The 13,947-nt window shown below is 39.4% G+C and overlaps 1 protein-coding gene across 5 annotated transcripts in view; it reads left to right on the top strand.

Annotated features, from left to right (window-relative positions):
* Positions 1-13,947, top strand: part of anks1b (ankyrin repeat and sterile alpha motif domain containing 1B) — a 296,256-nt gene that overhangs the window by 158,718 nt on the left and 123,591 nt on the right. For all 5 annotated transcript variants that reach the window (XM_038294207.1, XM_038294206.1, XM_038294209.1 and 2 more), the window contains one exon: positions 7,339-7,475. In XM_038294207.1, the coding sequence (XP_038150135.1) occupies positions 7,339-7,475 (137 nt within the window). The remainder of the gene's footprint in view (positions 1-7,338; positions 7,476-13,947) is intronic.

Below are 13,947 nucleotides of genomic sequence, written 5' to 3'. Positions count from 1 at the left end.
TTGGGGGGCAGATATTTTTCTTAGGTCTTTAAATTGAATCAAATAATTCTTCAACAAAATTACTTATTTCTGTTGTTCACCCTTACATAAATCGGTTATTTCCTGTTATCTATTTTTACATTGAGTAGCAGAGGTTTTTCAGCTGAGGAGGATATGATGTCATGTAAAAAAAGGGAAATTTTTTAATTACTTCTCAATAAACTAACAAGGGGTGTCTCAGATTTCTCTCTATAGGCTATATCAGTAGAATGCGTTCTGTTTTGTCCATTAATTCTTGTATGTCTCTTTCTGGGGAGGTAGAAGATCCATGCATGGTTGACTTCTGATGTTGTGTATAGTAGCATAAAAGTGACGGATGGACACATAAACCTATATCTGTAAGCTGTAACGTTACACATAAACACTGATTTTCTTTGGGGAGGAAAACGGGTATTTCCCAGGAGTAAAACCCGCTGGCAGATCTGAAGGAAATACAGTCGGACACAAATAGGTGCGTCGTAGCCTTTGTGTTGACAGGCTTATGCATTGAAGAGCAAAACCCTCACTCTCTATATTTATCCCTCTGCTGCTTCCATCCTTTTGTCTTGCTCACATTTCGCCAGTATTTTATTTTCTGTTTACACCCACGTTAATCATTGATTCAGCCCAAGGCAGTTGCTGGATGATTGCATGTCTGTCTATAGCGCTGTACGTGTGGCTTCTTTGGTAAAACCACTGCATGGGTTTGGAAACATAGACGACAGGCACATGTAGGAGTGCATGATGTGAAACGGTCCCTGCAGAAAAATAACGATGATACAACGACAATACAAACGGAACATGATGGGAACTTTGCACATTTTTACTGCAGAGTACCTTTGTGCTTTTTTTGAATTTTGTCGTAAACATCAACCCACAGGCAGATGACATCGGTGGCACTCATTTAGAGCTAGTTTTTAGCTAGTTCTTCTGTATTTTGAAGGAGATTTGGAAGCTGTAGGACTTTAGTAAACAATTTAAAGACCTACAATAATTGGGTGCCATTGTATTGGAAAAACAAACAATTTCCAAAATAATCAGATCTAGTTATGCAAACAATGTCATTCTGAAGGCAGTCTGTATGATGTTAAAAGAAGTCTCTCTAAAAACTCTTAAACATGTTTATAGCCATCCAGCATGCTCTTACTGCTGCAAAAATATACCATTGACAACAAAAGTTAAACTTTGGAATGAGGTAAATGGTAAATGGACTGTACTTATATACAGTACTCAAGTCAGGAGACTTGACCAAAGCACTTTACACTACATTCAGTCATTATCATTCATGCACACACACTGATGGTGGCAATTATACTGTAGCCATAGCTGCCCTGGGGCTCACTGACAGAAGCGAGGCTACCATACACTGGCACCACCAGTCACTCTGACCACCACCAGTAGACAATGCGGGTGAACCGCTGTCCCGAGGACACAACGACATTAAAAGCCAGAGCCAAGGCTTGAACCGACAACCTTCTGCTTGTAAGGCAAACTCCTTCAACCGACGCCTACGGTCATAATAAAACAGAAATAGAGAATGTAGAGCAGGACCTCAAGGATAATGTTTTGTGAACTTTATTTTGACACCAGAACAGAGGAAATGTTAGAATGCAGCGGACAAAACACTCCAAGGAAAGAACCTTTTAGTAACTCTGAAGCACGGTGTGTGAAGTGTCATGCTTTGGGAATGCTCTTTTTCAGCAGAAACTGGTCATCTGCCCATTATAGATTTCACTAAGACTTTTATAATAAATGTAATTATGCTGAAGTTGTCATGTCAACTTCAAAGACCCAAAACCGACAGGTAAAACCAGCAGGGACTGGCTAATAAATAAAAAAAAATAGAGACTCTTGGAAAAATTTAGGTTTCGGTACAAAAACAAAGCAACAATTGAATTAAGCCAATACCAGAATATTAACTGATATGTTTCATTCTTTTCCACTCTCTGTATTGGCAGTTGGTTTCATTTGGTTTTTAAAGAGGTTACAGGGTGAGGAGTACAAATGCAAGCCACACTTATCAGATTTATGAAGAGAAAATAAAATGTAGTGCCTCTGTTTGACTAAAAGGCCTCACGCTGTATTGATCCGTCACTAAAATCCCATTAAAAAGGATTTTTGACTTTTTATCATGACCAAGTGAGAAACACAAGGGGTGTAAATACTTGTAAACTTTAGGTAAAAGTTTTTAGTGAACTTCGATCAGATTTATCATATAGTATCACTGACAGCGAAGCTACTGTGTGTGAATCATTCCAGCTGGATATCACACCGTAATTGGATAAGGCTTTGACCTCTGATTGAATTTTTGTAGGCAGGTAGCAGCTGACAGAGAGCTGCAATTATATTTGTGTATGCATCTCACCCCCTCTGCCCACTGTACTGCGACAAAGCACATTTGTTTTTGTTTTTTTGTGTGTTTTCCAGCACACTAAAAGACGCTTTGACTATTTCATCTACGCTCTCCTCTGTCCTTCCCTCTTATCTCTTGTTAAATGGCTGTACACTGGGGAAATTATCTCCACACTCTCTGGCCACACACGCTGCGTCTGTGTTTAGAGTTATGGCTGAGAAAGACATCACCGTTCTGGGCAGCATTGTATTCAGTGTTTGTTGCTATGGCTGTTCTGTTTTCCACCAAGGAAAGGCATCTTTGCTGGGAGACAGACATTATTAGCATGTGTTTCTTTTCATAAAAGCGATAAAACAGTTGCTTTAATCAATTTAAAATGTGCATTTTTTAGCCCAACTTAAACAGTGCATAGCTTGGAGTAAATGTATATTACTGCAGTGCATTGAGAGGGCTTCTGGAAGAACATTTCCAGAGCCTCGGTGTATGGAAACTAAGAGACATCTGGTCCATTTACTATAAGCCACGTGAAGGCTGCAAGATGGTCTTCCTGTAGCCTGCTAGGGGTGTTAGTCCTAATCTGCAACTACAGTAAATGTCTGGCTGTAAAAGTAATGGCTAATAACTTCAAATAATGGTAACTTTAAGCTGAAGGCGTCATTGTAAAAATAATGAATTACTCTGTCTGTAGCGGAGAGCTCCCTCCTCCAGCATCTTGAAGAGCATGGAAGCACTGGAAGGAAACAGATTTTAGACTTTGTTTCTCTCCATATTTTTATCTATATCAATTAATTATCAATCTTTACCGATTAGTTTACTCTTTTCATACGGATTTCCTAAAGTCAGTTTTGTACTGCAGGGGAGTTATTTCTCCTCGAACAGGTCAACAGCTGTCACCAAGTGATGTCTCCTGCTTATTGGTAAGGTCTGCTGCCTGAAGCACTTAAGCAGTTTTCTATAGGTGGATAAGGAGAATTGCTGCTGCTTGCAGGAGAGAAAGTGCTGCTGTCTCCACATCTCTAAGCAGGTCTTAAAATGCAGACGTTTTTAGCTTGTTTTGCAGGTGTTGGTGACATATTTCCCAGTATGGCCTGTGTTTACAGGCAGGAACGTGCGCTCACCTCTGCATGTTGCATGTTTCTTTGTGTCAGGGCGGAGCTCTGCCATCAGTGATACAGAGAGGCAGAGATTTGTGAAAATAAGAGGACAGAATAATTTAGTTTCTTTTATAAAAGAACAGTGTATGGAACACTGCATATAGAAAAGACACCGTTTAATGTATTCTGTTGTAATCCACATTATTTTGATTTTCCTGACCGTCTGGGGGCTCCGGAGGAGGTCGTTGGAGTGGGACGCGCTTCCAGTAATGGCAGAGGAGATGCTGCTTTTCACATTACACAATAAATCTCACCGCAGCCTTATGCTATCACGCATATGATTGCTAGTGTCGTGGGTGGAGGTATGCAACATGTTAAGTGTAACGCTGAACCCGGTTCAAACAACAGTACAGTACTATGCCAGGGCACCTGGTTCAGCTTCACTCTTTTATTTAAAACTATTAAATACAGGCCAGCAATATTTCCTAAAAATGTCACCTGTGACACGTTGTTTACTGCCGTATAACTGGTTATAATATCACCATTGGTTGTATATAACAAGGAGTAGATTAAATAATCTGTTCCTTCCTAATCCCCATCAGGGCTTCTCAACTATCCAAATACAGGTGCTGGTCATAAAATTAGAATATCATGAAAAAGTAGATTGATTTCAGTAATTCCATTTAAAAAGTGAAACTTGTATATTATATTCATACATTACATACAAACTCATATATTTCAGATGTTTATTTTGTTTAATTTTGATGATTACAAATGACAACAAATGAAAATCTCAAATTCATCATATCAGAAAATTAGAATATTGTGAAAAGGTTCAAAATTGATGGCCCCTGGTGCCACACTCTAATCAGCTAATTAACTCAAACGCACCTGCAAAAGCCTTTAAATGGTCTTTCAGTCTAGTTCTATAGGCTACACAATCATGGGGAAGACTGCTGACTTGACAGTTGTCCAAAAGACGACCATCGACACCTTGCACAAGGAGGGCAAGACACAAAAGGTCATCGCTAAAGAGGCTGGCTGTTCACAGAGCTCAGTGTCCAAGCACATTAATAGAGAGGCGAAGGGAAGGAAAAGATGTGGTCGAAAAAAGTGTACAAGCAAGAGAGATAACCGCACCCTGGAGAGGATTGTGAAACAAAACCCCTTCAAAAATGTGGGGGAGATTCACAAAGAGTGGACTGCAGCTGGAGTGAGTGCTTCAAGAACCACCACACACAGACGTATGAAAGACATGGGTTTCTGCTGTCGCATTCCTTGTGTCAAGCCACTCTTGAACCACAGACAGCGTCAGAAGCGTCTAAAGAGAAACAGGACTGGACTGCTGGTGAGTGGTCCAAAGTCATGTTCTCTGATGAAAGTAAATTTTGCATTTCCTTTGGAAATCAAGGTCCCAGAGTCTGGAGGAAAAGAAGAGAGGCACTTCATCCACGTTGCTTGAAGTCCAGTGTAAAGTTTCCACAGTCAGTGATGGTTTGGGGTGCCATGTCATCTGCTGGTGTTGGTCCATTGTGTTTTCTGAGGTCCAGGGTCAACGCAGCCACATACCAGGAAGTTTTAGAGCACTTCATGCTTCCTGCAGCTGACCAACTTTTTGGAGATGCAGATTTCATTTTCCAACAGGACTTGGCACCTGCACACAGTGCCAAAGCTACCAGTACCTGGTTGAAGGACCATGGTATCCCTGTTCTTAATTGGCCAGCAAACTCTCCTGACCTTAACCCCATAGAAAATCTATGGGGTATTGTGAAGAAGAAGATGCAATACACCAGACCCAACAATTCAGAAGAGCTAAAAGCCACTATTAGAGCAACCTGGGCTATCATAACACCTGAGCAGTGCCACAGACTGATCGACTCCATGCCACGCCGCATTGCTGCAGTAATACAGGCCAAAGGAGGCCCAACTAAATACTGAGTGCTGTACATGCTCATACTTTTTATGTTCATACTTTTCAGTTGGCCAACATTTCTATAAATCCTTTGTTTTTATTGGTCTTCAGTAATATTCTAATTTTCTGATATGATGAATTTGAGATTTTCATTTGTTGTCATTTGTAATCATCAAAATTAAACAAAATAAACATCTGAAATATATGAGTTTGTATGTAATGTATGAATATAATATACAAGTTTCACTTTTTAAATGGAATTACTGAAATCAATCTACTTTTTCATGATATTCTAATTTTATGACCAGCACCTGTAGATTTTTATATTCTAAAAGAGGAAAATCTAAATGTTTATGAAGTAGAATTGACTTTGATTTGAAGTGAGGTGCTGTATTTTGATTTACTACAAACCAATTTGATTTTAACATGTCACTCCCATGCAGTGGGAAAAAAAAGAAGGCATCTGCATGTGTTTCAATTATCAAAAGATGCGCTGAAACTGTGGCTTATAGATATTTTTTAGTTAAAAAGAAAAAAAGCATTGATGATTTGTGATACAACAAAAAAATCCGCATTTATAGTAGAGTACTAGTCATAGAAGTTACTCCATTTGCTGATGTCATCACTGACTAAAAGAAAAACCCAATTGATGCAATTTTTTATCATACATTATAAAAAACTTATTAATATTAAATAAATTACAGATTTATTTTAAATGTACATCCAGTGGGCGGCAGTTCTGTGGGCGGAAATGCCTTGTTGATGCCAGAGGTCAGAGGAGAATGGCTAGACTGGTTCGAGCTGATAGAAGGGCAACAGTGACTCAAATAACCAACCGTTACAACCAAGGTGGGCAGAAAAGCATCTCTGAACGCACAGTACGTCGAACTATGAGGCAGATGGGCTACAGCAGCAGAAGACCACACCGGGTGCCACTCCTTTCAGCTAAGAACAGGAAACTGAGGCTACAATTTGCACAAGCTCATCGAAATTGGACAATAGAAGATTGGAAAAACGTTGCCTGGTCTGATGAGTCTCGATTTCTGCTGCGACATTCGGATGGTAGGGTCAGAATTTGGCATCTACAACATGAAAGCATGGATCCATCCTGCCTTGTATCAATGGTTCAGGCTGGTGGTGGTGGTGTCATGGTATGGGGAATATTTTCTTGGCACTCTTTGGGCCCCTTGGTACCAATTGAGCATCGTTGCAACGCCACAGCCTACCTGAGTATTGTTGCTGACCATGTCCATCCCTTTATGACTACAATGTACCCAACTTCTGATGGCTACTTTCAGCAGGATAATGCGCCGTGTCATAAAGCTGGAATCATCTCAGACTGGTTTCTTGAACATGACAATGAGTTCACTGTACTCAAATGGCCTCCACAGTCACCAGATCTCAATCCAATAGAGCATCTTTGGGATGTGGTGGAACGGGAGATTCGCATCATGGATGTGCAGCCAACAAATCTGCGGCAACTTTGTGATGCCATCATGTCAATATGGACCAAACTCCCTGAGGAATGCTTGCAGCACCTTGTTGAATCTATGCCACGAAGAATTGAGGCAGTTCTGAAGGCAAAAGGGGGTCCAACCCGTTAATATTTTATTTAACAAATTCTGCTTTGGTTTTATCAGAATTTCATGTTTTACAAAGTAAATAAATAATTTAGATCAGCTAATGTTTGTATTTTTGTAATGAAAATATAAGTAATTTTTTCTTCTAAATATATTGACCTGTTGATCATTTTACCCTAACTGTTATGAGTGTCATTATTTCCCATTTGAACTGCAACTTCTTGTGTTATTTTTTTCTTTAACAGTTTTAGTATAAAAACATATTGAACAGTTCAGAAAATGTTAAGGAGAAAAAAATTATTTTAAAACTATGCATGGGAAAACCAAACAAATCTTTGTTTTGTCTCTGTACCTGCTTCTGACTTGTCCTTTTGCTCCAAGGTCACTTGTCCCATGCTGCCGTGAGCGGGGAGGAGCATGGTAACCATGACAACTGCTCAACAGGCCCCACACCCGACTGCTCACCCCCCTCTCCCGACACAGCCCTGAAGAACATCGAGAGAGTCATCCGTCCTCAGGTGAATAGACGCTCTAAAGAATGAGCTACAGGTCGATTGATGCATTATTGAGCATCCAGCATCCTTAAACACACACACCCCTACAGACAGTGGTTAAATCTTTTCTATATATTTCTACTTTAAGACTCTTCTTGCTGCATATACTGTAGTATCATCTTTAAAAGTCTACAATTTGACAGTTGTGCATATTAAATATAGCATGATAATGAAAAAACAACAGTATTGGTTGTCAAATGACTTTCAATGGTAAATGCAAGACTTTGCATTGGATGACAGATCTTTGTTAAAGAAAGGAAATGTGTGAATTATGTAAGATATTTGGCTGCTACATTTGTCCCATCATATATGGTAGTAATGTTTCCATAATAGTCGTATTGCTCCTCTTTTGAACTTTTTAAGTAACCTGCTGAGAAACTACTTCAAAGTTTCTGAAATATGTGAAATCCGCTTCTTACTATTTTAGTGGTTTAATCTTTAAAAAGAACCATCCGTAATTAAAGCTAGGAGATATGTAGAGTTTAAAGTGATCTTTATGGAAGAGGTGAAACATAGTTAATAGGTTTATGATATGTCAATACAAGCAATGATCTGCAACAAAGCCAAGAGCTAAAACACAGGATGTAATGAAATACAGTAAATCATCAATTTTTCTTTACCAGCATATATCACAGCTATTGCTTTAATAAAAGTGTGCAACTGCAGAGTAGGCCGACTTCTCTCCGATCATGAATAACTAATTTTAAACTCGGCAATTTAAATGCAACAAGTCAGCCTCATTAGTGACTTGAGCTAAATTTATTCCTCTCACTTCTGGCTCCTAGTAGATAGTATCAGACACCAAGGAGCTTTGCGGATGTTTCACACCTTGATAATTAAAGGCAGTTGTTTTTTCACAGAGTAGATGATGTGACATAGCACTAAAAAAAACCTCCGACTCAACTCCCGTTGCACTGGAGGGAGTCATAATCAGATTGTTCAAACAATGGAACTTAATAAATCAACTTTATCAGGCTACAAGACAGTGGTGCAGAAATCAGAACCAAAGGAGTCAGGATGTGGGTCAGTTTACTATTAGATGCTGGTTCTACTTATTACTAAATTAAGGGGAAAGCACTGCCAGCTGTTAGTCAGTCACAAATTGGTAAATTTTTTCCGAATGTGTCTGAATAGCAGTTTTTTTTAGTACAATTTTAACAAAAACAGAACATAACAGAATGACAGATTTGTTTTATTGTCATTAAAATCTGCTTTAGGGTTAATGGGAGCTCTCTGGTGGCTCTACCAATAGTGTTTTATGGATGAATTATGTTCATGTTAAGTGTTTTATATGTCATACACTGCAAAAAAATGAAATACAAATAAGTATTTTTTTTTCTTAAAATAAGTGCATTTCTTCTTGAATTTAGCAGGTAAATGAGACACTTTGCCAATTGAACAAAACGATTTACATTTAGTTATCTGATTTTCAGGGTAAAATACTAATTTCATGGTCAGATCATCTTATTTACCTATTCAAATTAAAAGGTAATACTTATTTTAAGAAAAAACTACAAATTTTTGGATATTTTATGCGGTGTATCTGCACTAAATGGTAATTTAGGACATCTCTTAGGTGGAGTTGTACTCCATAATTAAAATTATACTAAATTTGCTGATTTAACCCAGATGTTTTTGGGTTTAGGAGGTAGTAAAGGAGCAAGAAGGATTGCTTCTATTGATCGTCTCATCTTTAGCAGATCTGCTTTCTCTTCCTTCTCCGTTGTTCTCCCGCCCGGACCTAACTTTGGCATGTTAACTAATGTGTGCAGAGGGATCACATGCCGTGCCCAGCAGGCCTCTGTTCAGCTTGAAGTGTGCATAATCAAGAAGCAGCAGTGTTCAGTTTTATAGCTCATAATTAATACTCAAGAATTCATTTCAACTGGTTTTAGTGCTCCCGCTGGCGATTTCACCGGATCAGGCGTTCAGCACACACAACTCAAAGGACCAGATAAGACAGTAAGAGCAGCAGGATTTATTTGAATGCATAGAACGTCTGGCTGTAATGTAGTATTATCCTGGAAGCTCTCTGTCTTTACATTTAAAATATTAATCGGGTGCTGTCAGACTTCTGGAGGGTATTCCTGTAAAAACATGGCTCCATCTAAACAACATGACCTTGTGTGAAGATTTGATTCAATTATTTGTTCATTATGAGTTTGAAAAGATTTTTTTTCTTCTTATCTACTCAGAGCCTCAGGTTAATGTATAAAATCAGATTAAATATACATATAATGATGTATGTAGCATTTTGTTCTTCCTTTTGGTGCTGCTCTCATTAAAAGCTGTTGAAATTTCATTTTTCAAGAACAAAATCCTCCAACACTTAAACTGAAAGAACATCATTCTTTAACTTGAAAATCAAGAGTGAACAGAGAGGCTGTGTTCTCGGGGTCCAAATTCCTCATTTTTTGCACATTTTTATGTTTTTTTCCCCTTCTCTTTTTTGCCAAACTGTCAGCTGGACAAGTTAGATCTCCAAAGACATCATGGGTGATCAGTTTCATGCCCACTGGCTCTGTGTGCTACTTTCCTGCCCGTGTGAACCATTTGAAAAGAAAAACTCCTTTCTTGCACATGAGTCAGTTTCTGGTTATAGGAAGCACATGATGGAACTCGTGTCTGAGCAAGTGGAGAGGGAATCTGCTATCTGAGGAGATTCATGGTCTATAATGTCCATTTTTTTTACTTGCATTAATGTGTGAAAATATAGACTTTTGGTAAAGTTACTGCATTTTTTTCTGGTTAGTTTGCTTCAAAATAACACTAAACTGAGATTATCAAATACGCTAAAGTAACGTTTAGAAGTTTTAATGATATTTAAAAAGCAGAATAAAATGGAGTGTAAGTAAATGAAAATCTATTTCCGTCCATGCATAGTCTTCTGCTAATTCAGATCACATAATGGGATTAATAGAACAGAAACCAAAAAAATCATTGCAGACAAACTCTCCACTTTATTTTAGGGAATCAAGGCTTTGTAAGGTCAGAAAGGCTAGAACCTTCTAGCTGCCTCCAGTTGTTCTAGATTCTGATCACTTTGCCACCTTCATAGCCACCTTAACTGGTTTATCTGCCACTTTAACCGCCACTTTAAATAGATCCTAGACAAATTCAGATTTTACTGGGGGAACTAAAAAAAACCCTTTGGTTGTAATATCCCCTGTAAAAAGAAAGTCTGAATGCTGCTTGCTCAACTGAGGCTGTGCATTTTGAAAGTAAAGTGTCTGTTTATCCTTGCTTGTAGTTATCATTGCATTCTCTACTAGGAGGTAGCTGCACAAGTATTACCCCTGAAGAACAGACCTAGTGGCTGTGTGATTGAGTAGATAACCCCCCTCTGCATGAATGCAGAGATGGTGAAGTGGAGATAAAGCAGAACAGGTGGGGACTAATCCTGAGAGGCAAAGATAAGATATTTCTGCTGAGGTTGAGGAGCAAACCAGACACAAAACAGAGTAAAGGTCCATTCAGACAGAGCAAGGGCCATGGATTTACATAGTATCCTTATGCAAACTGCGTGGGGAGCGGCGGGGAAGCAGCCAGCAGTGATCCCACACCGTGAGGCGTTCACTTCTCCGCTCTCACCTCATGCTACTTGATAGAGCTGAGGTGTTGTTAAACAGCTGCACCACACGGAGAGAACAGAGAGGTGATTGCTGAAGAAAACGAGTTGATCTTTTTTGTGAAATCGCAAAACTGCATCCTATCGGGAGCTGGTTGTAGGCGAAGCTGTTTTCACTTAAAATGGAATAGAGATAATTAATGTTAACAAATTTAGAAATAAGGAATGCTCTCAACAGGTTTTTAGGTGGCTTTGTAAAAAGCCTATAAATACTTTTCATCATCCTCACTTACCTCCAGCACAGAACCCCGTCTGTCACTGCCCACTGCCCAGCATTGGTTCCTTTGCGAGGAAGTGCTTTTTGGGCATTTTAAAACAACGATGGCTCCCCAAGGCAATTAAAAATTAGTTCATAGAGAACTATTTAGCAGCCGTCTGTGATGTTAAAGTTTACCAGTGCTTTTATTGTGAAAGCGAGACTTTGATAGGGAATGCCATGGGGTTGCCAAGGGTTACGGCAGATCTAAACTGAAGTCTTTGGAAAGCTGGTAATTTACTGAATACAACAATCATTCAATCCACAATATGAGGTAAACATGGCTGCTGTTATGTTCAACAACAGCACAGAGCAGCACTTACATCTGCTTTGATGGTGATGTCATCCGCAAAGATGAAAATTCTTAAAAACCAAATCAGCCCAAACAACAGTTTTACATGCACAAATCAAGTAGCACTGAAAAGGAGATCATTTTTGATTCAGTTCAGAGCTAAATGGGGGAATAGTTGACCGCTGGGTGACTAAAAAATATTTAATGTCTCTGAAACCAAAGTAGCACACATAATCTTTTTTTTATTATTAATTTGTCATTTTTTATAATTTTAAGTGCACAAACCTGCACCAAAGAGCACTAAGTCTATTTGCTGAGGGGTTTTGTCAGGTTGGATGGGGGTCAACTTCCCGCAGCTGAAGTTCCTTTCATTTGATGGGGCAGTCCGGGTTGTAAACACTGCATCTGAAATACAGGGCGCATTAACTTCCCGGGGGTAAGTGGAAATCACCAAGGACTCCTCGCTCAGTCTGAATGCACCTTAAACTTTAGCGTTACTTTGCTAAATGTATCATTTACTTCAGCAGTAGAGATGGGTCTTTACTATACACCAGGATGGTGACTTCTGGGTTATTTATTTAGAGATATTCAAGTAGGGTTGGAATTTGATAAGAATTTCACAATTCCGATTCTCTTATCGATTCTGTGAAACAATAAACTTGCTAAGTACATGGTGACGTTCGTCTAACTTCACCTGGGACATTCTATTTCTGTCTTCCTCACCGAAAACAGAAGGCAGTGAACGGGAAATGCCAGCCTCTGAGCCAGCCAGGCTACCAGTGTCATCACAGTCATCTAAATCTAATGGAGAAGGCATCGGTTTAATGAAAAAGCATAACTGTACAATTTCGGGAAATAAACTCATCTCCCCCTGATTTAAATAAACGAGCCTCACTTTTCTCTCGCTCCCTGAACTGCGGAGCAACTTCCTACCATGTTTAATAACCCCAAAGAGAGGTAGGAAATTGGTTTCTTTCCAGAAATGTCATATGATTTACTCGGAACCACATTAAGCACAGCCACTGATATAAAACTAGCTTCTTACCACCAGAGTCGCCTTCCATGCTGGTCGTAACTTTAACTTCTGTCTGGAAGCATCAAAAACACAGCATTCGTTAAAATGTATGCCATGTTGTGTGCACAGGTGTTTCTGTATTGTTGGATGTATTTCCTCCCGCTGATGTAATTGCCGCTTTGCAATGATTGCAAAGCAACTTGTTGCCATATTTCTCTTCCTTAAAGAAGCCAATCTTTCGATCGCTTTACCCCATGGGACACCATTGCTTTTCTAGACTTACGCCTGGTCAGGTCGTTCTTGCTTCCTGAATGCCGTGTGCGTAACTTGCGTAAAAAATGTGGCGCATGTCTTGCTGCCTAGCTCTAGGCTCTGGTGCTGCCTGGAACCGTTAAGAGAATCGTTAAACGAGCTGCCAAACGGTGCCATGGAATTGGAACACACAGAACCGGTTCTGAACAGGAACCGGTTTTCCATTCCCATCCCTATATTCGAGTCAAATTTGTGTTATAATTGTTCAGTTTGAATACTTTTGCAAGGTTTGGATCTCCTGATTAGTTTTGACATTTTAGACTAATCGGATTATTAACTTATTATAGATTTTGGGGATAGTGGTACCATTGTTTCCCTGCAGCAAGAAGGTTCTCGGTTCAATTCCCGGCCTGGGGTTTTACTACATGGAGTTTGCATGTTCTTTCTGTGCATGCGTTGGAGGTAGGCACCGGCCCCACCCATCCCTGACAAGGCCTAAGAAGATGGATGGATGAATGGATGGAATATTGCAGAATTAAAAGTCATAAAGTGACATTGTTCCCTTTAACCTCTAACCAGTGTGATGCTCTGCTTTAGCTGGATTATTACTTATTTGAGTGTTAAGTTAAGCTTTTGTGTTTGTGTGTTCAATTAGCCATTAAAAAAAATCTCTTTTTCACCCCCCCATGAGCAGAGAATTGGGTCGTAAGCTGCTAATTGAACAGACTAAACCTAATACTGAAAGCTCTCCAGCGGGAGTTAAACTTCTGAGCTGTTTTCTGGCATTTCCCATCCATATTAAAGGATTTGCGTGTAGCATTTTGATGATTTCAACAAATCAGGGGGGCTCGCGCACATGATTAGTTTTGAGCCGAGAGATTTGGTAACCCCGGCAGGCCTCTGTGCTGCATTTTAGAATATTTACTGTCATTAACGTGTAGGGAAAAACAGCATTAATGCTTTATAAGAGATTATAAGCACAAGGCCAAATAC

Source organism: Cyprinodon tularosa, unplaced genomic scaffold, assembly GCF_016077235.1.
Source record: "Cyprinodon tularosa strain WSP-4 unplaced genomic scaffold, ASM1607723v1 ctg336, whole genome shotgun sequence".
Taxonomy (NCBI): domain Eukaryota; kingdom Metazoa; phylum Chordata; class Actinopteri; order Cyprinodontiformes; family Cyprinodontidae; genus Cyprinodon; species Cyprinodon tularosa.
This window is presented reverse-complemented; position numbering and strand designations above follow the sequence as displayed.